General features: G+C 41.1%; 2 protein-coding genes across 4 annotated transcripts in view; one reads left to right on the forward strand and one right to left on the reverse strand.

Annotated features, from left to right (window-relative positions):
* Positions 1–1,600: 1,600 nt before the first annotated feature.
* NDUFA1 (NADH:ubiquinone oxidoreductase subunit A1) lies at positions 1,601–7,766 on the reverse strand. Its single transcript, XM_033945538.1, has 3 exons — positions 7,582–7,766; positions 5,043–5,132; positions 1,601–1,733 (listed from the first exon to the last, which is right to left on the reverse strand). The coding sequence occupies exons 1-3, from the start codon at positions 7,681–7,683 to the stop codon at positions 1,695–1,697; spliced, it is 231 nt and encodes a 76-aa protein (XP_033801429.1). The 5' UTR covers positions 7,684–7,766; the 3' UTR covers positions 1,601–1,694.
* A 68-nt stretch (positions 7,767–7,834) lies between these two features.
* UPF3B (UPF3B regulator of nonsense mediated mRNA decay) overlaps positions 7,835–26,541 on the forward strand; it is a 46,366-nt gene continuing 27,659 nt past the window's right edge. The window contains exons 1-6 of one of the 3 annotated variants that reach the window (XM_033945537.1): positions 7,835–7,984; positions 8,946–9,063; positions 23,023–23,129; positions 24,437–24,543; positions 24,637–24,735; positions 26,348–26,458. In XM_033945537.1, coding sequence (XP_033801428.1) covers positions 24,450–24,543; positions 24,637–24,735; positions 26,348–26,458 — 304 coding nt within the window. In that variant the 5' untranslated portion in view covers positions 7,835–7,984; positions 8,946–9,063; positions 23,023–23,129; positions 24,437–24,449. Of the gene's footprint in view, positions 7,985–8,945; positions 9,064–18,399; positions 18,610–23,022; positions 23,130–24,436; positions 24,544–24,636; positions 24,736–26,347; positions 26,459–26,541 lie in introns of those variants that run through there. The other 2 variants (XM_033945536.1, XM_033945535.1) reach the window with 2 other exon arrangements.

Genomic DNA, 26,541 nt, shown 5'->3' on the forward strand with positions numbered 1-26,541 from the left:
TTACGTGTATATGCGAACTCCACAGAGCCACTTATAAACCTTTTCATCCACTCCTGGTCAATATCAGCCAGAAAACTTAAAACATTTCAATTGATCCTTCCCTCTCCCAAAGGTGTAAAATACAAGCACATATTTAACTCACTACTCACCTACCTCAGCATCCAGACTTGGAACAATTTTCCAGTTATCAAGACAGAACCTACCCACCCAGTTTTTTTTAAAAACCTGAAGACTTTCCTTTTTGAGAGCATATACTTCATCAAGACTTAGCAACTTACACAGCATTTCACCCTTCAAAAAAACCACAAGAGCTCCCTCCCCAAACTCAACATAATCATACAAATCTACTTGTATCTAACTCAACTGTATTGTACTTCAAACTGCTGTACTGTAATTCTAATGACAGCTTAATGTTCACCTCTATTGAATAATTACTACCCATATTATCTCATATCTCTCGTAACTACCTCATAGTATCCCTGCTTATTTTCATTGCTGTAACTCCTAAACATAATGTAAACTTCTTGATTTTAAGTCGTTTTGAACCTAGATAAGCATAGAGTGACCCAGAAATTGAAGATTAGATTACACTTCAGAGAAAAGCAAATAGTGGCACCAGGTAAAATGTGCTATTCACCGACTCCTACCAGCTGGAGGAGATAGCATAAGGAAGACCAGGAGAATGGCCACACCACAGGGGTCTTAGGGTCCATATTAGAAAATGACATGAGGAAGGGTAAACCACAGTAAATCCGCAGTAAAAAAAAAAAACACAAAAAAAAAAACCAAGTTTTTTACCGTAAATGGTTTATGGTTTATTTATAATCCGACTTGTGGGAGCAAAGCCTTGCCTTTCTGGGAGAGGGGCACCACACTTACCACTCTCCAAGTCTTCTGTCCTCCCTTCCTCCCTCTGTGCCTGCTGCCACGCATACCTTCCAGAGCCAGCTGATCCACAGGCCTGTTTGTGGCCTTCCCTCTGCCAGGTCCTGTCCTTATGATGCAACTTCCTTCAGGAGTCTGACTACATCCAGATGAGCTGCCAGCGAACCCTTTCCCACTTGAGCTCTAAAAGCTCAAAAGACCTGCGACTTGTACTTTAAGGGAGCTAACCGACAATCCCTCGTCAGAGCAGATCAGAAAACACCTTCTAAGTTTGCTTGCAGAAGGAAAAAAACTGAAGGTGGCAGTACAGTCCACTGAGGAGGCGAAGCTGAAAGATGCGATTGACATCCTTCTGCAACAGTTCGCAGAAAGTGGTATTCACCTATAGTCTGGATTCCTTTGCTCAACAAATTTAAATTAATCCATTTGAAACAATATTACATTTATTAATTCACCTTATACAGAGTACAACATTTTGAAAAACAGCCTCCTCTATTATTTTCAAATAATTTCCTGTGCATGAAGGGACAAAAAAGAACTAGTAGGAGAAAAAGCATGGACTTAGTAGTGTAAACCTTTCAATTTGGATGGCTATATGGACAGAAGATGTCAACTGCTTTTTAAACAGAATACCAGAAAGAGCTGATGTGATCCTCTTTCCTAAGCTAACTTGACTCCAAACCCACATGCCTCCTAAAATCACATACAAGTCACATAACTGAAACAGGTTGTTTTATTTTCCAAGTTTTATTAATTAGTTTATTTATTATTTATTTATAGAAGTGATGAACCATTTTGTTTGTTTCTTTTTATTTTGAAGAGTCTCCAAAGTCCAGGTTATCCAATCCCTAGAATACAAAAAAAAAAAACAGAAAAATTAAGAGAGATATCCTATACATCTACCTGGAACCTTGTATATAATCAAATTTCAAAAAGAGGGAAAACATTTAGCTGCTTATTTTATTATTATTTTTTTTTTTTTGGTGGGGGGGGGGGTGCAAGGAAAACAGAAATTAGGGGAGGGTAGTTTCTTTCTGCTCCTTTGGGCTGGGATCCACAAGTAACCATGATCTGGAAATGGTTTTCCTCTGTTTTGGTTTAAAAAAAAAAATCCCCTCCTAATTCACCTAGCTCAGTTATTGTATGAAAAGTCTTCAACTGGGGGACCATGCACCAGGCTTCATCTGGAGATCCTGCTATCATGGACCCTACATGAGACCACTGTACGGTGACCGACTGACTCCCTTCCTTTCAGGGGCTTTGACTACAGCTTTCCCAGTTGACCAGTTAAGAGGTGATAGGCTCAGGAGTAATCTAAGGAAATGCTTTTTTACAGAAAGGGTGGTAGATGGGTGGAACAATCTCCCATAAGAGATGGTGGAGAAAGACATTGTGTCTGAATTCAAGAAGGTATGGGATAGGCATGTGGGATCTCTTAGAGAGAAGAAGAGATAATGGTTACTGCAGATGGGAAGACTGGATGGCCATTTGGCCTTTATCTGCCATCATGTTACTATGTTTCTATAACCATAAAGTTCTATGACCTCACAATGTAGGTGTAAAATGCCTTAGCCTATAGGGAGAGGAGATAGTGGATGCTGCAGATGGGTCATTTGGCTTTTATCTGCTCTCATGTTTTTATATGGTGGAGCATAGCACTGCCACAGTTGCAAAGTCAGACTTCTTTATATTTCATATATATGTTCATTCTTTATATTTTGGAATAAAATGTTTTTTTCTTCTACAGTTGCAGATTTATTTAAACTTAATATATTGTACCAAAGGTAAAAACAGAGGTGTACAATCAATACAAAACCATAAAAGGGTGAAAGAAACACCATCATTGATAGGAAAGTACCCCACCCAAAAATCACCCCCAGAAACAAATTACACTTTCAAAGCACACTACTTGACCTGAGGAGACAGCGGAAGGCACCGCAGCAGGCGTCGGAGTCGAAGCCGGCATGAACAAGGCAGGCTTGAGCAGACTCGAGGCCGAAGATGTTGAAGCGGAAGTCGAAGGCGTGGCGCTCTGCGATGAGGGCAGCTCCGGGGATGCCTCCATGCTAAACAGCGACTCCCACAAAACACAGCGACCTTAAAAGCATGTGCTGTAAGTGTGGAGCAAGGCCGGCACGATTTCGGAAGATGTTGAGGGCCAAGACACTGAAGACAGTGTCGATGAGGGTCTGTCAACGAAATCGCGCGCTGGCACTTGACACTTTTTAAAACCGATAACAGGCCAGGACATAGGCCGAAAAAGCTCCGCGGCCACGCGACCTGCCCGGTCGAACGATCAAAATAAATTTTTTTTTTTAAAAACAAGAAAACGCAACGTGAGCCAACGATAATGAGCCCCAAAAAAACCTCAAAACCGCAGGCACAGAAGGCACAAGTAAAGAACTTTGCGCAGAGAGTCGAAGACAGACTTCTCAGCTCCGCGGAAGAGAAAGAAATGAGGAGACACGCCCGGTGCATCGGGCGGGAAGGCACTCGCGCATGCGCGATGTGAACTACTAGAAACTTCTAAAAGTTTCTACAAGCAAGTATGCTTGTGAGATGTCCGCATCGGGGCTCCGTTGGATGACGTCACCCACTAGTGAGAATACCTGCCTGCTTGTCCTGGGATAATGCACTGAATGCTACAGAAACAAGAAAATAAGGGCCCTTTTACTAAAGCTTAATGCTTTATTTGATACTTTGATTTTCTTAATATTTAGTGCACACTAATTCCATTAGCACACATGGAGGGGAATAATCAAAACAAACGTCTTAAGTCCGTTTTGGGCCTAGGATGCTAGTCATCCAAAGTTGGCAGCATCCAAAGTTCATTCTCGAAAAATATGTCCAAAAATTTTTTCACAAAAATCATCTACTTCTACATCCAGCCATTTGATTGTTCAGACTGCTAGTATGTCTATCTTTATACTACATTCTCGTATAAAAAATTGTCCAAGTCCCAAATGCCTAGAACAAGATGTTTTGGATGTGGGAGGGACCAGAAAAGTGATGGACTGGCCACCCAGTAGTGGGGCACCTTACAGGGCACTGCTGTGAATTTCATAAAAAGGTGCCACATAAACATCCTACCACAACTTCCTTGCAGGTCGTGGTGAGCCCCCCAAAACCTACTATACCCACCTGTCTACAACCCCAAAAGCCCTTATGGCTGCAGGTGCCACCTACATGGCAGTACAGTAGGGTTTGGGGGAGTTTTGGTGGACTCACATTTTTCATCATGAATGCAGTGGTTAGAGTGGCTTATGGGCCTGGGTCCTCCTCTCTATGGTTCACTAGCCCACCTCCCAGACTATTTAAGCCACCTCTTTACAGCTCTACTTGGCTTTCCTATGCTAGGTGCTGATGTTCTGGAGGCAGGTATATACATTTGTATTCTGATTTTTATGGCATTGGGGGAGTGGGGGGGGGTCAGTGATCACTGAGGGAGTGTGTGAGGGTCTGTACTTTGTCCCTGAAGTGGTTATCTAGTCACTTTGGATACCTTCTGGGCACTTATACCTGTTTTTAGATCACCTAAGTTGCAATGTATAAGTTCCGTCTAGGGCGCAGTGCCGTTAAACTTTCGATTATTGCTGCAGGAGACTAGGTCGGCCCACATCCCACTCTAACCACTCCTTCAGAAATACCCCTTTCAGCTCTGGGCACACAGCGGGAATCAGGCCTGCAAAGTCTCTGGATACGTTTAAAAACCTGTTTTGATTATCAGCACTCGGACAAGCTGTCTTTTAGGTTGTCCAAGTGCTGATTTGGGCAGGTTTTTAGACATATTTCTGCTTCAATTATGAGCCCCATAAGCTTTAGTAAAATGGCCCTCAGCAATTTATCCAGGTTTCATTCAGTAGAGGAATGGCTACTTTTTCTATCTGTTGTGAAAACTGAGAGTGCAACTGAACCTGGACTTACACAATAAAACTTCTGCATATAAAACTTCCAGATATTAGGCATTAAAAGTTTTGCAAAGATGCAAAAGAGTGAGCTAACTTGAAGACCTATTGGCGGGGAGTGGAAAAGAGAGAAAGAGGAGACTGGGGACAAGAGGGATTTCTGATTATTGTACAGTAAATAAATAAATAAAAATTATGCAGTTTTTGCATATTAAAAATCATGGGTTTATAAATTCAAAGGCACAAACTCACCTTTGATTTATAATATATGTTAACACCAGAAACTCGTCGATCTCTTTCCATTAGATACCACTGGTACTCAAATCGTGCAATTCTTTTCTCCTGTATGAAAAAAATACAATCCAGATTAATATGACTTATTCCATATAATTAACCTTCAAAATTTAACTGAAGTTGCTCAACCAAAGCAAAAGTGAAATGTAAAACTTTGTTATGTTCTGTTCTGTTATTTGTGATGTTATATCCTGCTACATCCTCTGCAGTGGAATTTGACACAGGTTACAGAGGCATTTCATTAGACAGAAATAAGCATATAGTGTGTAGTTGGAAAAGACATACAATGCATAGTTAAAATGAGATTAAAACTCCTAACATAGACGTCTGATATAACTACCCACTTCCTAGAGGTAGTTCCTAGAGATAGTTCTACAGTGTAAACCTACTTCCTAGACAGTGTAAACATCATATGCCAGTAAGCCCTTAACCAGGATTTCTGAAAAAACCTTGTTTTTAAGGTTTTGTTTTTTTAAAACAGATCATATTTGTTGGTAGTATGAATCTCAATAGGTAGAAGATTCCAGACTTTTGCAGTTTGATAGTTAAATTAATTATAGTGAATCTTCTTGTATTTTACACCTTTCAGAGATGGAAAAGATAATATCAAAGGATCAGTTGCAATATTCAACAGATATGCCTAGATCTGGGGAAGCTATAGGTGTCTTCTCCATACAGAATCTTAAATGTCCTGTCCTGCCTATACAGGAACAGGAAGTCGCTGCAGAATGAAGGCTTCTGGGGCAGGCCGACATCAGCAGACTCACCTTGCTACTCCTGCCAGCTGGCCCAAACATTAAATATTCGGCAGAAGAGGTAAGTGGGAGACAGGGGAGAGGAAAACCGAACAAAATTTAGAAACACATCTAGACACCCGGACAGTCCTCTAAAGAGGACATGTCCAGGTAAATCCGGATGTCTAATAACCCTACCACTGGGAATTAATGGGCTTCATGGCTATTGCCGTGTGGCTTTATACAAGGGGGAAGTACATCACTATTTATTTATTTGTTCATTCTTATAGTCCATCCTCCCCAGGAGCCCAGAACAGGTTACAATAAAATAAAGGGGTCCTTTTACTAAGGCGCGGTAGCCATTTTAGCATGCGAACATGTCCATGGAATATAATAGGCGCATTAGTGTGCGCTAATATTTAGCGGGCACTAAAACGGCTAGCGCGCTTTAATAAAAGGACCCAAAAATTTAGGTACTTAGAACGTGCCTAACTGTCCCGAAGGCTGACAATCTAGCTAAAATACCTGAGAAAACAATTATTAAATAGTATAACAATTCAAATATTAAAAAAAGAATAAAATTAAAGTAAATTTTAAAAAAAACCCTCAAAGTCCCAAAGCAGTTCAAGCAAGATAGAAGTCCAATTTAAATAATACCCATGACAATATTACATTACATTAGAGATTTCTATTCCGCCATTACCTTGCGGTTCAAGGCGGATTGTAAAAGAGCTATAGAAGGTGGGTTACAAAAGAAGATCACTGGTCATTTCTGGTGAAGATAAAGAGTAGATCAGGTACTATCGGTGAGTCGGGAAGAAGGAAGGTATTCGTGGTGTTAAGTTTCAAGTTTCAAGTTTATTAAATTTTGATTTTACGCAATATCCAATATTTCAATGCGTATTACATAATTGTAAAAGCCAGGGATGACAAATACAAATAAGACTATTATACAGACTAATCATTATATTCTATTATTACAAACTGAAACAAGTAGGTAAAAGGGAGAAATATTATTTATACAATTTATAAAATTAATTAAAAAAAGAATTTAAAAAAAACAAAACATTTAAGGTTTGTACATAAGGGTAGGGTCAATTTAGAAAAAAGAAAAAAAGTATGAAGAAAATTAATTGATAGAAAGAGCTTCAATTATTTTAAAATGATTCATGGAAACAGGTATTGTTAGGGATAATTAATCTGTTTAAAAGTAGATAATTTTAATATAAAGAATAAATAAAGATCCAGATTAGTATTAATGATCTTTGAATGAAGAGAAAAAAGAGGATTAAGATTAAAATTAAAAAAGCACTTATAGTATCCATGTTGATTTTTTTCAGGGATTTCTCGAAGAATATGGTCTTTATTTCTTTTCTGAACATCTTGTAGTCTGGGGTTGTTACCAGTAGAATGGATTCATGGAATTAATTTACCAAAAAATGTAAACATTGCATGAATATATTATACAGCCTCATGTTACATAATTAAAAACTAATCCTTATTTCATGATGAATAACTTTTGGACTATAATGAATCTTAAATGTTTTTTTTAAACCCTACCTTTAGATTTTCTCTAAAAAATCATTTTATTTAAAAAGAGATCCAATTTAAATTTAAAAAAAAAAAATCCGATTTCAATACCAAAAAAAGGCCGAACGTGAGTGACCGAATATCGTCGCCTTTCTGCTCTGCTGGCACCTACGGCTCAATGTGTTAAGAAGCTGGGCCTCGGCCTCAGGGGTCAGGCTCTCTCTCTCTCTCACCTTGCCGCCGTTAGTCCAGCGGTGAATGTAGGAAGTGGTTATCCCGGGGATCATTAAACAAATGGCCATGATGCCCATACCGGGCAGAATCTCATACCACATAACCTCCGGGATCCCCGCTCGCTCGCTCGCTCTGAGGGTCACCGTCCGGCCCACTGCGCCTGCGCCTCCAGCTCTCGCGAGAATTCCGGAAGCGGAAGCGGGGTATGAGAACTGGGGACCACAAGGCGCAAAATTGAGAGGATGAAACAGCCCGAAGAGACCAGTTCTGTGTCCGCGATATAACTCGAGGAAAGACTGAAGTATAGTCTTGTTTTGCGAATGCAGAAATCTGTGTGGAATGGAATTTGCCTTTCTTTGTAGCGTCTGGAAGAAATATGAGTAAATTGCTCGCCACTTACAGGTTAAAAGTCTCAGCTCAGAGGATGTTCGTTAGATGGATATCTGTTTTCTAACAAGTCTGTTTAGCTGACGCTCCTTCTCGGGTCCCTTCCCCCTCCCCAGTAGCAGCTCCTGTTTTATGGACTTTGGTCGAGATTCACTAAACTCACCGGTCTGGATCGTTGTTGGGCAATGCGCGGCCGACTTCTGCCGGGCGACTGATTCACTAAAGAGTCCTCATGCAAATTATCTGATCAAACGCACGCTCCCCCCCCCCCCCCCCGGATTGCTGCAGAGCGATCGCGACGCACGCGCAGACCATCCTGGTTGGCTGTAGATGGGATCCGCGCATGCGCTTGCTTTCCGAGGTCAAAACAAAGGGGGAGGGGGGGGCAATAGGTACAGACAGCAGCTCCCGAAAGGAATCATTTAAATTTGTGCAGGCAGAATGGAACAGAACACGTTTTAAACATGCGGGTTAAAACCGTGGGCTCGCATTGCGCTTTTTGCACAGTATATAAAAAGGGGGGGAGTATGCATATGTACAGTTTTTTTATTTTTTATGTTGATAAGAACATAAGAATTGCCACTGCTGGGTCAGACCAGTGGTCCATCACACCAAATAGTCCGCTCATGCGGCTGCGCCCAAGTCAAAGACCAGTGCCCCAACCAAGACCAGCCTCACCTGCGTACATTCTGGTTCAGCAGAAACTTGTCCAGCCCCGTCTTGAATCCCTGAAGGGTGCCCTCCCCCACGACATACTCCGGAAGAGCATTCCAGTTCTCCACCACTCTCTGGGTGAAGAAGAACTTCCTTATGTTTGTACGGAATCTATCCCTTTTTAACTTTAGAGAGTTTTCAGAGCGGCAGAGAGCAGGGAGATTTCAGGGCAGAAGAGTCGGCAAGGACAGTAACGACTGGTCCTCAGCAGTCGCTTCATTTAGGATTGGCAAACCCATTCAGTGTTCCTTCTTCTGTTTAGTGAATCAATGGCTTCCTTATGCATGGCATTTTCCCTCATTTGCGGATCGGAGATTGATTGCACAGCTGGTTAGTTAAACCATCGGTACACGATCGGCAAAACCATCAGTACACGATCGGTAAGTTTTGTGAATCTAACCCTTAAGACCACTAGCAAATGTATCGATCCACAGCACCCTATAACCTCCCCATGAAGTCAATGAGGAACATGTAAGATAAGTGAATCTTATTGAACATACTCTTGATTGTCTATGTAGAGCTATTTGATTTAGGAGGCAGGGAGGGTGTTGTGCCATGAGGTAACACCATCAATCTCATTTTGCCAGTGGCATCACATGGTGTTTATTCACTGAGCACAATTATTATTGTGTAGTGTATGATCTGAATTTATGAAATACTCTACTATAAATAGGGTTACTAGCTGTACGAGAAAATTCAAACATCTCTTTTTAGAGAACTGTCCAGTTACCCGGATGGACTTTCAAAACCTGGCAGTTTGGATTTTGGAAGGCCCCGAGCTCGGGGGCCACATCTGGAGGGCTTTCAAACAACTGCGGATGCAATGTGATAACATCACGTACATGTTTGCATGTGTGTGACATCATTGCATCACATCTGCACATGCTCGGAGGCCCTCCAGATGCGGCCCGGTCTCGGGGAAGAAGCGATGAGGTTTGTTGGGGGTATGGCTGGAGGTGGAATAAGGTTTGACCACATGTCCTCTTTTTTCAAGAAGAAATCTGGTAAACCTAACCATAAACAAATGTATTTCAGTTTCCCAAACAAGCTGAAAGTGCACTCTATTCAGCATTAGCAAGGGTTTTCAATGGGTGAATTGCACTGGTTGAGCAGAAAATGCTATGTTAAAGTTGCACAGGGATATCTGAATTTATGGTTTTAGCCATGAACATAATACAGTGCCATGAAGAAAAGTAAGTATATGTAAATTTTATGGACACAGAATTTTCATGCTAATTAAAGAAGGGGGAGCATTTTGGACACCTGTTCACAAAGGTTTTGTAGTAAATTCAGCTTCTTGTGCATATGGAATAAAAACAGAAGTGCCTGCACAATATATAAATATCAGCCTCGCAAAAAGTTTTTGTGCATAAAATTTTTTGAGACTGATACTTATGTGCAGACAAACTGGTACTGATGTGTGCTGATACTTTTGTTTTTGTTCTGGCATGCATACAAGTTCTGTTACTGACTGTCAGTCTTTTAAACTTGTTGTCAGAGTGGCACAAGGGATAGTAGAGCCCTAAGCCAACTTGCTTTGGCAGGCCTCCTCACCCCTGGTTCAGTCTCTCCCTACCCTCCTTTGACCCTCTCCTTGCAGGTCTGGCACTGCTCCCTCACCTCTCTCATTTCCCCCAGTCCTGTTGGTCATTGGTGGCGGCAGCAGCAGCAGCATGACAGGCTGCTTTTGGCCAGCCCCTGTAGCTTCCTTCTGCTGCATCCTGCCCACAGGACCCCCAGCAACTAATCTACTTTACAGGACCAAAGGGGAGTGAGAGGAGCAGTGCTGGACTGGTAGGAAGGGGGAAGAGTGAAGGGGAGAGAATGAAATTTGGTGGGAGAAGAGAGAAGCAGCTTTATCTATAGACCTGGTGAGGTCGGAGATTGGGTATTTGGGGCCAGAATCACACCTGGTCCAATAGTTGTTGGCTCTGCTTGCTGATACTTATTTCTGATTGCAGAAGACGACAAAACTGGTCATTAAATATTAAAAACTAATCTTAAATCCTCTTTGCTAACCCTTCTACATTGCCCTAAACATGGCAAAAAACTTCTCATGTTGTCTAAATGTCAAAACCACTTTTCCCTTCTCTGTATTACTGTAGGACACTTAATGGCCTAATTATTATGGGTCCCTTTCTATCAAACCACAGAACAGCATTTTAGCGCGGGCCAGCAGAGTAAATACTCCCAACACTCATTCAATTCCTTTGGGTATCAGAGCATTTACCTCACCAGCCCACATTAAAAAAAACTCTACTGCGGTTTGATAAAAGGGGTCCTACACATTTTAATGCAGTGTGTGGCTATGTCTGAAAGTTTTATCAGTATTTATTCTGTGAAGTTTTTAGTTTTTATTTAGTAAATTTTTATTTTGATATTTATGGTTATGTGTTTTTTGTTATACACTTTAAGTCGGGAGCAGGAGGGGTGCTTAGTCAGTCCCTCCTGCTCCTCCACCGTCAGCAATGTGGGCCTTAGGCCCCCCCCCCCCCCCCGGTGCATCATGTGATGCACGGAGAGGGTCCTAAGGCCTTGATTGGCTCAGGGGCCTGAGGCATCTGAGCCAATCAGTGACTTTAGGGAGGAGCCTAAGGAAGTCCCTGATTGTCTCTCTTTTCCTGTTGCTGCTGCCCCTTGCCTACCTGCCCCCTTGCCCAGGATCACAGTTCCACTTTCTTTCTATAAATAAGGAGATATTGGTAGTTCTTCACAAGGACCAAATTTGAACTGAGGCTTTGATATATTGCATTATTTTAAATTGTGCATAGATGTTGAATTTGTACATTTTCATTATGTATGTGAATTTGTAATCTGCCTAATTGATAGGCGGACTAGAAATTTTTTTAAATAAATAAAAATTAAAAAATAGTTGTTTGTATACCGCCTATTAATTGTCTAAATGGTTTACATTCAGGTGCTCAGTCATTTTGTCCCTATCCTAGTGGGCTTACAATCTATCTAATCTACCTGGGGCAATAGAGGACTGAGTGACTTTCCCAGAGTCACAGGGAACAGTGCGGGGCTTGAACCTATAAACTCAGAGTGCTATCTCCCTCTGCTATCACTAGTCAAATTATTATTTTTTTTTTTTAATATATTTAATTCTCTATTAAATTTTCAAAATTATTTTCCAAGCTTAAACATCTTGTACAGAAAGTGCAATCTAAGACAAAGCATTTCTTAATACACTCAAGTCCTCATAAGTGATCCAAGAAGTAAGAAATAATGAAGATATGTATATCTGCTGCTGAAACCAAAAGCATGTTTAATTATACAGGAGTTGTTACACCTTCATTCTCCAAGCGTTTTAGGGAGAGAAAACTAACTAAATGAGAAGGGTCTACAAAAACATATTTTAAAGAGCAGTATCTTATAATACACTTGCAGGGGTAACGTAAAAAGAAAACACCCCCTATTTGGGTTACCCCCTGGTTTCAAAATTAGAAACTCTCGTCTTCTCTTCTGCGTTTCTCTCGAAACGTCAGGGAAAATCTATATTTTGAACCCCAGGAAGTCCTTTGATCAATTTTTGAAGAACAATTTTAGGATCCAATCTTTGTCTAGGGATAAGGCAACAGTTATCAATAAAGTAGATGAAACAGCTGTTTCAGTGACGGATTCCTCCAAGATTGCGGTAACATCTAAGGGACCTTCCTGATGGTCACGATGCTGATTTTGAGTTTCTTGAAACTTTAAAGGTAAATAATAAGCCCTTGTTAGGGGAGGTAATGAATTTTCTGGTATTCCCAATACCTCGATAAAGTAACGTCTGATCATATCACGAGGAGTAATCGAGAGGACCTTAGGAAAATTTATCAGCCGCAAATTATTAGCACGATTACTGTTCTCAAGTGCCTCAAGCTTCCTCCTCGGGATAATATTCTCTTTCACCATTAAGTCTTGATTTTGTTTAATTGTTATCTCTTTTTCCCTTTTTTGACCATCTAATGTCACCAAAGATAAGTCTTGTTTTAAAAGCTTAATTTCTTCTTTCTGAGTTTTTAATTCTTTGTCCAAATGCTCTATATGTGGACTGAGAGTTACCTAAATTCATCACCAAGTCCCAAAGTGCATCTAGGGTAACCTCCGGGGGTTTAAGTACAGAAAACACTGTTGCAGGTGTAGAAAGATACTGTTCTTTGGATTGTTTTACCTCCTGAGGCGCTTGTGCCTCTTTAGCCTGAGATGTTCCAGCCGCAGTTCCGTCCAGAGGGGAAAAACCTCTCCGAGTTGTTTCCACTGGCAAGCCCTCCAAAGTACTGGCTTCCGAGAATGAGAAGACTTCCTCTTCTGTGCTAATCTCATCTTGCGGGGAGCTTGCTTTTTGCGGAGCCGGCTGCAGAGGCGGAGTCCTGATGTCGGGGCTCAGAGTAACATCGAGCCCAGGGATAGCCGCGGCGGCATTACTCTTTTCCGGTAGCTCCAGCGGGCGATTCCCTGACAATAATTGCCCTTGTTGGAGGCGTCTGAGAAAGTCGTCTATTGTAATCAATGGCGGTTCTGAGCGTCGGAAGGTTCCACCAACGCTTTTCCCCCTTCTCTTTGGCATAAATGAGAAATACTTCTCACCACTTGCAAGAAAATAGAGCCACAATCAGAGGCCTCCTCCCAGCTAGCAGGTAGTGGGGTCCATCTTGGATCTCCAGGCCGCTATCTCAAATTATTTTATATATTGCTGCAAACTGCTTAGTTGTTTTGTCAAACAGAGCTAAAGGAAATCTCAATAAATATGAACATGTGACTCACCATTAGCAGGGGCAATTCCTATCCTATCTTGGTGGTTCCTCAGGCTATCCACAGTGAAGCAGGTAGGAATAGCCTTGTGATTAGAGCAGAAGGCTAAACCAAAGGAAGCCAAGATTCAAAATTCCGCTTCTCCCACAGACATTCTTTGTATCCGTGGGCAAGTCATTTCATTCACTACTGCTTCAGGTGTAAACTTAGTGAAAATAGTGGGCTTGCAATATTTAATATGTTGATAATCTGCATTGATGTGTAATAACATGTTAATCCATAGTAGTACCATATTTTTACGCATATAATGCGCATACGAGTATAACGCGCCCACACATATAGTGCGCGGGAACAAAGCATTTATGTAAAAAATTTTCTTATAGCGCGCCCACACGTATACCGCGCTCCTCTCCCCTGTACCTTATTTTAGTTTCTCCAGTGCAGCTTGACAGGCCTGTTCCTCCATGTCCTGCCTGCTGTGGGGGCTGAGGCAAAGGGAGTCAGAGGAGTGGCGGTGGAGGTGGTTGAAGCCCAAATGTGCCGTCCAGCGCTGCCATGGGGGAAGGGAGGGAGGAGAGCGGGAGGCTGAAACTAGCCACTGCTGCTACTGTTGCCTTGTCGTAGCTGCTAACTCTCTTGTCAGGGCCGCCATGCCGGGACTCTCAGTGGCTTCTGGTTCTGAAGGCTGCTGCTTGGGTCCGGCCCGCGGGGAAGATGATGTTCGTGTGGGAAGCAGGACTCGCTGTCTCCAACTGCCTCCGTAGCAGCAGAGCGGCACGCAAGGCTGCCTGCCTGGTTGGCTGACGTGGCTGCCTCTTCCCTTCTCTAGCGACAGAGTGGCAATGTTAAAAAAAAAAAGTATAACGCGCTCACGGATATAACGCGCATGGTTATTCCGTGTTTGTAAAATTTTGTATAGCACGTGCGTTATATGCGTAAAAATACGGTAAATCTAGCCCTTAAATTGTAAGCTCTCTGGGTAGGAAATGTTTGCATACTAGTAACTCAAATTCAGCTTTTCTTGAGTTTGAATTTGGAAAGGTAATTTAAAATCCAAATCCAGTGAATATAAATGAATACATGTGTATATTCATTGTGGATATATATTTATTCTCTGCTGATTGCACCAGATGTAGATACAGTATCTGCTAAATAATTAATCTACGTCAAGTATCCCAGTGAATAGTTTAATTCTGAAATAAAAAGATCCCGGTGGGGTCTCAGGATTTTTTTTCCTGTATGATATCAAGACCCTAACCCTATGAACCCAAAGGTATTATTTCTCTGCCTAAACTGCAGTGAGAAACCCAATTCTGTGCAGCACCCAGATGTGAGCAAGTGCAAAGTGATGCACACACATATAGGAAAGAGGAATACAAACTTTAGCTAAAAGATGCAAGGTTCCAAATTAGGAGTCGGTGCCCAGGAAAAGGATCTAGGTGTCGTTGATGTTATGTTGAAACCCTCTTCTCGGTGCACAGCAGCAGGTAGAATGTTAGGATTTATTAAGAAAGGAAGGAAGAGAAAAAAACGTGAATGTTAACATGCCTTTCTATTGCTCCATGGTGCTACCACACTTCAGTTCTGCTCATTGCAGCTCAAAAAAGATATAGCAAAATTAAAACAGGTACAGAGAAGCATGTTGGAAAATGATAAAGGGGATGGGATGACTGCCTATGAGGAAAGGCTAAGTGTTTAGGGCTCTTCAGCTTGGAGAAGAGACGGTTGAGTGGAAATAAGACAGCAGTATATATATTGCTGTCTTATTTCCACTCAAAAAGGAGTGGTGTGGAACTGGTAAATGTGAATAGCTTGTTTACTCATTCCAAAAATACAAGGAATAGGAGACACACCTGAATGGTTGTGACTATCCTATAGAACAGTTCATAAAAATATTGGGAGTGATTTTAGATCGACACCTTACCTTAGAACAACACACAGATTTGTTACTCAGAAAATGTTTCTCAGTTCTTTGGAAATTCCGAACCATTAAGAAATATTTTGATACAGCTTCCTTTCATTTGTTAGTTCAGTCATCGATACTGAGTATCCTTGATTATTGTACCTGGGCGCCTATAAGAAAATCTTCATAAAACTAAGAGTGGCTCAAAACACTGCTGTCCAACTCTTTTTCGTCTGAACAAATGGGAGCATGTTACTCCTTATTACCAAAAATTACACTGGCTACCGATTGAGACTAGAATTTTATTAAAATTTGCATGTATTTGCTTCAAATCAATCTTCAGTATGTCCCCAGGTTACCTTGTTTCCCATTTCTCTTTAAATCACTCCAATAAGCCCACACGCGAGTCCAGTTATTCACATATCCTACTGTCAAATTGTGTCTCTTGAAGAGATTTCTCGAGAGAACTCTCTCTTTCCAGACAACCAAAATGAACGCCTAGTTTGGCAAAATCATGCCAGGAGTCTCATCCTATTATTTTTTTTAGAAAACTATTAGACACAATTATTTGACAAATATGTAACCCAAGCTTCCTAATTGCTTTTTAAATATAACATGTATTGTGTACATTCTAGAAATTGATGTATAATTTTTGAACTGTATATTCACTTGATGTTCAGCCTTATCTGATGTGAACCGCCTAGAACCATTCATGGTCTGGCGGTATATAAGAATAAATTATTATTATTATTCTAAGCAGTAAATTTAAAACAAATCAGAGAAAATATTTCTTCAGCATAGTAAAATCAGCTGCACAATGTTTAAAACAGGTTTGAACAATTTCCTAAAAGAAAAGTCCATAAGTCATTATTAAGATGGAGTTGGAAAAATCCACTATTTATTTGTAGGATGAATAGCATAAAAATGTTTTACTCCTTTAGGATCTTGCCAAGTGCTTGTGACCTGGATTGTCCACTGTTGAAAACAAGATACTGGGCTTAGAACATAAAAATAGCTATACTGGATCAAACCAATAGACCATCCAGTCCAGTATCCTGTTTCCAACAGTGGCCAATCCAGGTCACAAGTACCTGGCATAAACTCAAATAGTAGCAATGTTTATGTTCTTATGTGTTTGCAGGAACACTTAGACCCTTTTATCAAGCCATGTTAGGGGTTTTTAAATCACAGGCCGCTGCGGTAAAAGCTCTAATGCACATAGAAATTCTATGAGTGTCAGAGCTTTTAGCGCAGTGACCGGCGATAAAAACCCCTAATGCGGCTTGATAAAAGGGGGCCTCAGTTAGGGAAAGACTGAATATGAAGATAACAGTAGCCATGAGCTTGGAGCTTAAAATTTTAAATGATCTATGCTGCATATTAAGCAAAATACATATCTAAGTGGTTTATAATAAAATAGTAGGGGGAAAGGATTATGGGGATGAACACAGAAGGAGGCCTAGGCTGCACTTCAAAATAATCTACAGCATCAAACAGTTTACCTGAACATTAAAATAGTATTATACTTGTAAGAGACACAACGTAGGGCATGAAAGTCACACACCTGTGAAGAAAGGGAGTAGTGACACTGCTGCCTGTGCTTGGTCACTGAAAAAGGGTAAGTAGCATGTATGGGACAGCAAAATTGTGGGTAAATGAGCCTGCATGAAATAATAGATTTACAATGCTGTCTTAAATTTTAAGAAAGAAGTCTCAAGACAGATGTATGAAGGGGAGTGGTTGCAGAAGATAGGAGTCATCACACAAAAACAAGACTATCTTGAGAAATCAATCCGAGCATTAGATTAGGACAGAATTGCCACTAGATTATGACTAGAAGATCCAAAAGAAGGAGAGGAGACAAAAACAACAACAGATTTATTATGAAAAGAGGACAAACAGAAAGCCTGATCTGCAATTTCTATGAATTTTGTAGAGGAATGACTCATCTGACCAAGGTGATTGCTACAAGAAAGGGATCCTTGCAAGAGAGATATTTAAATGTTATTTACGCCATTAGTTTGAAAGGAGGATGGAAGAGTGGAGCAACTATCATCTTTAAAAGAAAGGCTCAGTTTGGACCTTCTGGTCTACATATTTCACTGACCCCAGCTGCAGCAATTGCCAAATGTATATTTATCAGGAGAGTCAGGTTAATAACTCCCACAGCAAATAACACAATGGTAAAAGGCATTTTTATTACAGCTTAGTAAGTATTCCTTATTACTTGTAAGCCTCTAGAACTAGGGAAAATCCTGAAATGTAACTTGCCATAAGCTACTAGTTATAATTACCAAAAAAAAAAAAGACAAATGAATCCCTGAACATTTATTTAATCATTCATTTATTCCACACTTTCTATACCGCTATAGGACAAACTTATTTACAAAACTAATAAAGGAGTGCCAGTGGTAACTGATCCAAGGTAAGCTTATCTCTCTTTTAAGTTGGATTTATTTTTGCAACCAAGAAATTTGGTATGAATCTTTAAAAGAGCCTTAAAACTTTTGGGATTAATTGCTCTTGAAGGATTTTTATCTCCCTGATCTTGTATTTTTGGTCACGGAGTTATGTTACTACAGACCAGCTATTTAAACATCCAGGGGGAGAGTCTGCCTCGAAGCTACTCGTACACACAAGCTTCTTTGCTGCTTGTCTTAGAGAGACTACTGCCTGGTTGCTTGTACATGAATACCCAAGATCCAAACCCAGGTAGAACATGGGAGGTCACTAGAACAAACTGGTTGAACAAATGAGCCCTTTAAAAACTCGTGTGATCTCACTCAATCGGTGACTGGGAAGTGAGTGAGAATCTGTTCTGGGGAAAGAAGAAAACACTCTAAAAATTGACAGTCCAGTTCACTGTTGAATATCCCCAAAGGCTTATATTTAGAAGCAAACTACTTGAACAGTCTTATCATTTGGAAAGCAAAGCAGGTTACATTTCAAAGGCGGCTAGACCCCCTTGGCTCGGTTTCCAGTAAATGACTACCCCACTAGGTTTTGGGAACTCCCCTCCACTGAACGTGTTCATGTCCCTTTAAGAACCAAGTCTCGCGCGATCTTGTATTCGCAGGCTAGCGCGATGGCGGCTCGGACGAGCGGGCTCGATGCCTGAGCCCACTGCGGACCCCACTCCAGCGGAGGAAAAGCGCCCCTCTGTTGCAACGCAGCCATGAAGGAAGACAAGGAGAACGCGAAACCCAAAGAGAGGAGAGCGGAGGTGCGGGTCGAGGACCTAGAGAAGCCGGAGAGGGTGAAGGAGAAGAAGGAAACTCTGAGTAAGGTGAGCGGCGGGCTGAGGCGAGAGCAGGCCGTTCCTCGGTGACGTCACGGAGGGGGGCGGAGCTAGAGGCGGAAGATTCTCTGGTAGAGCCTTGGGGGAGCAATCAATGGGAATTAAACAAGAGAGAGCACGCACTGGTCAACCATAATAGTGATCGCAGTAGCACTGTGTTTGTTGCTTTGCACAAGATAAACAGCTGATTTCACAATTCAAGCTTTTTTTTTGTGGTTAACTTTTCTTTCGTTTAACTGGGGATTATCCAGTTTTGGCTTTCGGGGATGGGATGAGACACGATCTTGACTGTTGGAGGGAGACTTCTGGCTAAAGCTGGGTTTCCGAATTTCCTGTGATTGCGTGTGATATTTAGAGGCCTGCACTTTCAGTGTAAGCCCAGTGTGTCCTAAGTTGTCTAATCAGGAGGGAAACTTAAAAGTATATAAATATCCCTTCAAAAACGGGGATGCGGTGTCTCCTCCCTGTCTCTGAGCTCTGGCCCTGTCAACTCTGTCCTTATCTACACAAGCCTCAAACAGGAAGGCTTTTTTTTTTTTTTTTTTTGAATTGGCATTTAACATATCGTTGTCCTGAGGGGTATGGTTGCTGTGGGGGGGCCCCCGTAACTATAGTATGACACAGCCTTGTTCTTGAGAGATTGTCTACTTGTGTTATATGACTGGTCTCTTTCTTTTCTATCTGAATTGGTGTTCTTTTCTGTTTTGTTTTGTTATTATTTTTATTTATTTTAAGCATTTGCATACCACTTATAGCCTAAATGGTTTACATTCAAGTACTCGAGCATTTTCTCCTACCTGTCCTGGTGGGCTCATACTCTGTCTAATGTACCTGAGATAATGGGGGATTAAATGACTTACTCAGGGTCACAAGGAGCAGCACAGAATTTGAACCCACAACCTCAGAGTGCTGAGACTGTAGCTCTAACCCAGTGGTTCCCAAACCTGTCCTGAGGGACCCCCAGCCAGTCAGGTTTTCAAGATATCCCTAATGAATATGCATGAGAGAGATTTGCATACCTGTCACTTCCATTATATGCAAATCTCTCTCATGCATATTCATTAAGGATATCTTGAAAACCTGACTGGCTGGGGGTCCCCCAGGACAGGTTTGGGAATCACTGCTCTAACCACTGTGCCACACACTCAGTCACGGAGTTATGTTACTACAGACCAGCTATTTAAACATCCACTTAGACCTTTTTAAGCATATGCAGGATATCAAATATTTTAATAAGCATAAATATAGCTTATATTTCATTAATTTGCATTACATTTTCTTATTGTGCATATTATGTTATATTTATGTATTCATATTTCCTAGTCGCATATTCCATAACAGGAAAACCTATGGTTATAATGTTCTTATAAGCCAAGCTTCTAGAAAGTACAGATTCCCTTTTTTATTCATAAATGCACACATGACACAGCCATTGGTCTAAGTCTAACAAGTTCTCCTATATCTGAAAATCCCTCATCTCAGTCTGGAAGTGTGGTTAGGCAGTGAAGTGAATGCTGGAAGGATCTGTGGGATTTGGCCTCTGAGGCTCCTGCTTCAGGCTGCCTTAGGCACCTCTCTCTGTATCCAGGATACTGAGGGAGATACCTAAGGCCTGATTGACTCAGATACCTAAGACTCCTCCACTTGGGAGGGGCCTTAGCAACTGAACCAATCAGGGCCTTTGGCTCCTTCCTATGCATCACATGATGCACCGGGGAGAGGAAGGCCTGTCATTTAGGACTGGTGGCCTGAAGCAGGAACTTCAGAGCGAGCTTCTTGCTTCCAACTTTTTTAAAAAGGTTCTGGGGGGCAGCTGCGGCTGGTGGCAAAAGGGAGTGGGCATCCCTTCTGCCATTTTTGGGGGGTTTGGGAGGGGACAGTGACTCAGGGATGCCTGGCCTGGTGGGGTGGGGGCTTTTTTTTTTTTTACTGGGACAGATTGTGTAACACACATTTAAAAAAAAAAAAGCTCTAACAGCAGTGACAGGAGGCTGCTTCCCCTGTCACTGCTGTTAGTGCTGTGCGAGTGTGTCAATCGCTCCGTGCAAATCATTTGCATGTAAACTGGAAAGCAAATCGATTGCTGTTGGAGAATCGACCAACAGCGATCCAGTCAGTATCTTTAGTGCATGTAACCCATAGTGCAAGGGATACAGGATACAGTGCTGGGATCAGTGATTAAATGTTGGAAATAACAGAAAGCTTATGATTTACAACTAAACCTAAGTGCACACATGATGCAGATTAGTGGAGGAGTGGCCTAGTGATTAGCATGGTAGGCTGAACAAAGGAAGCCATGGTTCAAATCCCACCAACATTCCTTGTGATCTTGGACAAATCACTTTAACTCTCTATTGCGTGTGGTTCAAATTTAAAATTCTAAGTTCTACAGGAACAGGGAAGTATTTACTGCATGAGCACAACTTGTCCTGAGCTGCTATTGAATAATTATGAACTAAATCCAAGTAAATAACTGGATATATATTTTTAAATTGATGATGGATATCACAAGAGTAAAGTCTGAGGACTTGCTAATTTGTGCAAGAGCACAACTCAAATCTCTTCCCTCTGTTTGTATACAAAATGTTTAAAAAGGTTTGGATAATTTCCTAAAACAAAAGTCCATAAGCCATTATTGAAATGGTTTGAGGAAATCCACTGCTTATTTCTAGGATAAGCAGCTTAAAATCTGTTTTACTCCAGGTACTTGTGACCTGGGTCGGCCATTGGTATGTCCCAGTATAGCAACTCTTATGTTCCTGAGGACTATTTCTGACTGAGTAAGGTTCTGCACTCTGCTCCATGGGGCCTTTATTCTTCAGACATAGGCATAGAAAATAAAACTCTGGTCACAGATCATAGGGGCCTGGCAGCAAGTGTCCGTAACAACCTCTCCTCAGAGACTTGACAGGGTGACTACTGTTGACGTAAAGCTAGTCTTATGCCAGGCTATTTATCTTCCACTGCTCTGCCTTGCTGAGTTAATCATTATAGAGTTCCTGTAGGGGACAAGAGATATATAATTAAGCAGAGGCACAGGTTTGAAATCTTTGGACTATATCAGAATCTGGAGACAACAGATCCCTTTCTGTGCTCTGCTTGGTCAGTAGCATAGTACAATTCTGTGAGAAAATATCAGGCTGAAACAGCTATGTGGAGAAGGGTTGTAGGTGTCCTTAAACCACAATTAATTTCATGGCTGCACTTGATGACAGACATGAAAGTATGAGGTGATTACACAAAGAGCAGGGTAGGAGGGTACTATATTAGGAATATTGCTTTTTACAGGGCACATTTGTATCCCCGATGATCAGGCTATAATTAACTTCATTCTAGGTGTTTAAGCTTGAAAAGGATGAATAAGAAAAAAATCTCTGAAATTGTATAAAGATGCAAAATCTGTTTCATACCTCATGGATAATCAGATCTTATTTGTACTGAGATAGAAGAAACATTCAGTCCCCATCGTAACTGTATAAATAAAAAGAAGGACTCACTGATTATAAGTTGTCTTTTGTTCCTTTGATTTCTCCTGCTCCTCGGTCAGACCCAGTCTGTACTTGGGGTGGGGGGTGTCCTCCACTCCTTTAGCTCAGCAATCAAACTGCAGCTCTTTTTGGAACCTCAATCTGGTCACCAGGTATCCCTGTCATGTAGTGCTTGAGACAGGGGGTCTCTCAGGGGGTTACCTCAGCAGTAATCTCCATCAGCTCAGGGAACAGAATCTGGGTCTCCTGCATTTTGATTCATAAACATGATTCATTCAAATTGTATCAGATTTACACAACTATTACATAACCTATTACAAGTATTCCCTTGACACAGATACCAGAGGAATTAAAATACAACTCATCTTGGACACTTTTACTTTTACAAGGTGCCTCTGTAAAAGTGTCCAAGATGAGTTGTATTTTAATTCCTCTGGTATCTGTGTCAAGGGAATACTTGTAATAGGTTATGTAATAGTTGTGTTGGTACAAGTTAATGGAGATTCTCCTTTGGTCAAACTGCACAACTGTCCGTCTGTCTTATAAAAATTTATAAAGCCTTTCGTTGACATTGAAAAATGTCAATCAAGATGGTGTACAATCATACAACTTTAACAACACCAGTTAACCTTATGACAAATGAGTGACAAGCTTAAGAACTTGCTGAGAAAGTTAATTTATTGTGGCAGAAGTTTATTAGTAAAATAAAAACTGTACCAGATTTACTTCAAGATGGAGACCAACATTTCTATTTTTAAAATGCACTTCATTTATAATAAATCAAAGCATGACTATAATGCCAGGGCACACTTCCTGCTGGAGTAGTTGTTTCTGTGAGTTATCCGGAAATGACTTTTAGGACAGAAAAAGAAACCATGCTCTTTCTTACCATTGGGTGTTTTGTTTCATGAAGGTGGTGATTCGGCGCTTGCCCCCCAGCCTGACCAGGGAACAACTTGAAGAGCACCTCCAGCCTTTACCTGAGCATGACTACTTTGAATTTTTTTCTAATGACTCAAGGTAAGCAAAAGGTCTCTTGGCTATCATGAAATACAGAGGTAGAAGCAAACTAAAAATGTGTGTAGTTCAAGCAAACATAGAAAGATACACAGAGTAATGGTAATAACCAAAGACTGAATAGAGTCTCAGCCTCTCAGGCAGTGTCTTGCAAACCGTCCGGCAAGCGGCATACTAAATCCAGTGCCCTGGCTGGAAGTGCACGAACATTGATGAGATAATGTCATGTGCATGTGTGACATCATTATGTTGACGTTCGCACATGCGCAGAGGCCCATCTGGCTGCGGTGCAACCCGCTTCGGTGGAGGGATCCAGGAGGTGCGGGGAGAGGAGGAGAGAAGCTGGCCAGGAGGAGAGTCATCTGCACCAGCTGACTTCCTACAGGACATGCCTCACGCCACAAGAGGCACGTCCTGTAGGCAGTCAGCTGGTGTGGACGACTCTCCTCACCAGTGTGTGTGCCACACACTGGTCTAAGGCAATGGTTCTTAAGTTGGTCCTTGGAAGACATCTAGTCAATTGGGGCTTCGGGATATCTACACAGTGATTTATTTGCATGTATTGCCTCATCTTGTGCATATTCATTGTGAATATCATGTGAACCTAACTGGATGTGTTTGTCCCAAAGACTCGGTTGAGAAGACCTGATCTGTGGTGACAAGAGTGACTGGGCATGGCTGGGTGAATCAAGGTCTCAAAATCTCACTCATTAGTGATTTGAGCAGGTTACAAGCTTGGGAACCAAAGATCTCTGAATATTATGTTATGTATTTGAAAGGATTTTTTCCCCTTTCTTCTTTGCCCCCTCCCTCTCTTTTTCTGTTCAGCATATGAAGAGCATTGTGGCAACAGCAATTAGCAAATTCCTTAGCATCAGCACCAGATCAGTCCAGAAACCTGTGGATGTTGTGTCCATCAGCTTGTAGGGTGGATACAACATTCATAGGTTTTTAGACAGATCTGGTACTACTAAAGGAAAGAAAATTAGGAAGTAAGCTTTAATTTACCTTCTATAAAGCAGTTTTTTGTGTTGGTGGGTTGTTTTTTTTTTTTTACCAAAACTAAAGTAGGGCCATGCACAACCTCCTCCCTATTCAGTGAAGTATAACAGATCCTTTCTGTTGTGTTGCTGTATTGTTCATCCACGGATAATTTTCAGTCAAACATCTCTTGATTGTTCCATAAGAAAACTAAGGACATGGCCATTTGTTGTGTTAAATCTTTTAATGCTGCCTTTTTCAGCTTACGAATAGTGTCCATCAATAAGATTGTTTTGCAGTAGTTCTAAAATGTTGATTTCTTTCCACAGCTTGTTTCCTCACATGTTTTCCAGAGCATATATCAACTTTAAGAATCAAGATGACATTGTTTTGTTCAGGGATCGCTTTGATGGATATGTTTTTATTGATCAGAAAGGTAAACTTAGAGTTCAAGAGTGTTAACATTTTGAGATTGGGAGGTTGTGTAGGACAGTGGAATATCATCTGGATTTGAATGTTTGTCTAACAGGTCAGGAGTACGCCGCCATAGTAGAATTTGCACCATTCCAGAAAGTTGCCAAAAAGAAGAGTAAGAAAAAGGATGCCAAATGTGGAACCATCGAAGAAGGTATGATGATATTGGATCGTAGTGAAAAGAGCTTCTTTACCTGTTTTCACATAGATGGTATTCTGCTGTGACAGATGCTTTACTCTTGCTAAAAGTGTCCTCTGTGCTTGGCACAGAATATTAAAGGAATGCTCCAACACGGCTAGCTTTTTCTAGATTTAACATTATATCAAAAATGATGGTAGAACTCCTTCATATTAAACAAATTGTACCGGGCTGTGGTGAGTTTGAACCTTGACAGGAGAATTGTGATTACCTTGATAATCTACTTGGATAAGTGGAAATGAGTCAACAAACAAGTTGTACATCGTACTGTTTTAGGATGTAATACTTTTAGTGATATAAACCAGCACCCTGGATGAAACAAGAAAAAGAACATTCAACATAGTTTTTAAGGTAAAATCAACAGCAAGTTTAACAGGGTTTAAAAAAAATTGTTTTCACACCCTCCCCCCCTATATCTGCCACATAAGATACAAGAACTTCCCCATTGCCTCTGAATCAATGGAGAATACAGTTGGTGCAATCCTTATTGGAGAAATCCAGACAGAAAATTCCATCCAAGTACTCCCCCCCATCTAGATACAAGAGAACCCTTACCCACCTAATACCAAAACCATTGAAGGTTGGATTCTTATGCCCTCCGTGATAAATCCCCTTTCCCACCTCACCTGATCTCTACTCCCTCTTCTCTCAAGTATCCCTACCTTCTTCCCCCTTCCATTTTTCATTCCTTAAGGTCTCTGGTAACTGCAGTAAAGGAAGGCTCTTTGTGGTGTTCTGAGAGGCTCTCCAGCTTATTCAATATCTGTTATCAAATATAGGATTTGTATTTAGGGTTCCCATATCTTGAAAATACTGTTCCTTCGCTTAAAGGACCACCTCGTCTCCTTCCAATTCTTACATCACAACACAATGAAACATATTCCTCCTGTACCAATAAGAGGGAAGATCCTTTTTTATTGGACTAACTTAATGTACCACCTTCAACTTGGTGGTTGACTCATTTTTGCCCAGAATTGATAGAGGAAGAGAGGCAGCACTGATCACCATAGTTTTCTTTTTTATGCTAGTAAAAGAGAGTATGTAAAAGGGAGTGATGGATACTAGTGTGATAGAAACTCAGCAAAGTGGCTAATAACAGAGTACTGATTTGGCCTTCTTTATGTTGTGGCCTTTGACTATCAGGTTTGAAAGGTAACATGAGAAATCTATTGGCTAGCTGATGAGCATTTCCTCCGTTCTAGATGATGGGAAAGAATACTGAAATTTCTCATAGCAAGAAATGTCAGCTAAACATTAACCTTTTTTTTCTTGAATCATTATTAGGCACGTTAACTGTTTTAGTGCTTGCTAAATATATGTAAATGCTAACGCGTCCATAGACTAACATGCATGCGTTAGCATTTGGCGTGCCTTTGTAAAAGGACCCCTTTGTCACAGTTTAGGCTGATAAGAATATATTTATGAAGTAGGTTTGCCTCGGCATTTGTCACCCCCCTCCCTTGAAGCTCCCTCGTTTTGAGAATTTCTTGTGGATCACTACACGATCATGTTAGAGCGTCTTCTGCCTCTACAGGTCATGGTAAACTGTTGCCATTTTCCTCTGTAGATCCCGAATACAGAAAATTTTTGGAGAACTACAGTGCAGATGATGAGAAGTTGGCCTGCACCCCTGAAACTCTGCTGGAAGAAATAGAGGCACGAAACAAAGAACTAATAGGTAGTTTTACTATGAGATGTTAATAGATTAGATTTTATGTATGTTTTCTCTTCACTATGTTCTTATTGGAGGATGATTTTTTT

Source organism: Geotrypetes seraphini, chromosome 5, assembly GCF_902459505.1.
Source record: "Geotrypetes seraphini chromosome 5, aGeoSer1.1, whole genome shotgun sequence".
NCBI classification, from domain to species: Eukaryota; Metazoa; Chordata; class Amphibia; order Gymnophiona; family Dermophiidae; genus Geotrypetes; species Geotrypetes seraphini.

Excerpts from the sequence above, each read along its gene's own strand:
- NDUFA1 (XM_033945538.1), bottom strand. The coding sequence starts at position 7,683 with ATGTGGTATGAGATTCTGCCCGGTATGGGCATCATGGCCATTTGTTTA. Across the intron at positions 5,133-7,581 it reads GCTGGACTAACGGCGGCAAG|GAGAAAAGAATTGCACGATT; the intron begins GTGAGAGAGAGA and ends TTTTTCATACAG. Across the intron at positions 1,734-5,042 it reads ACATATATTATAAATCAAAG|GGATTGGATAACCTGGACTT; the intron begins GTGAGTTTGTGC and ends TTTGTATTCTAG.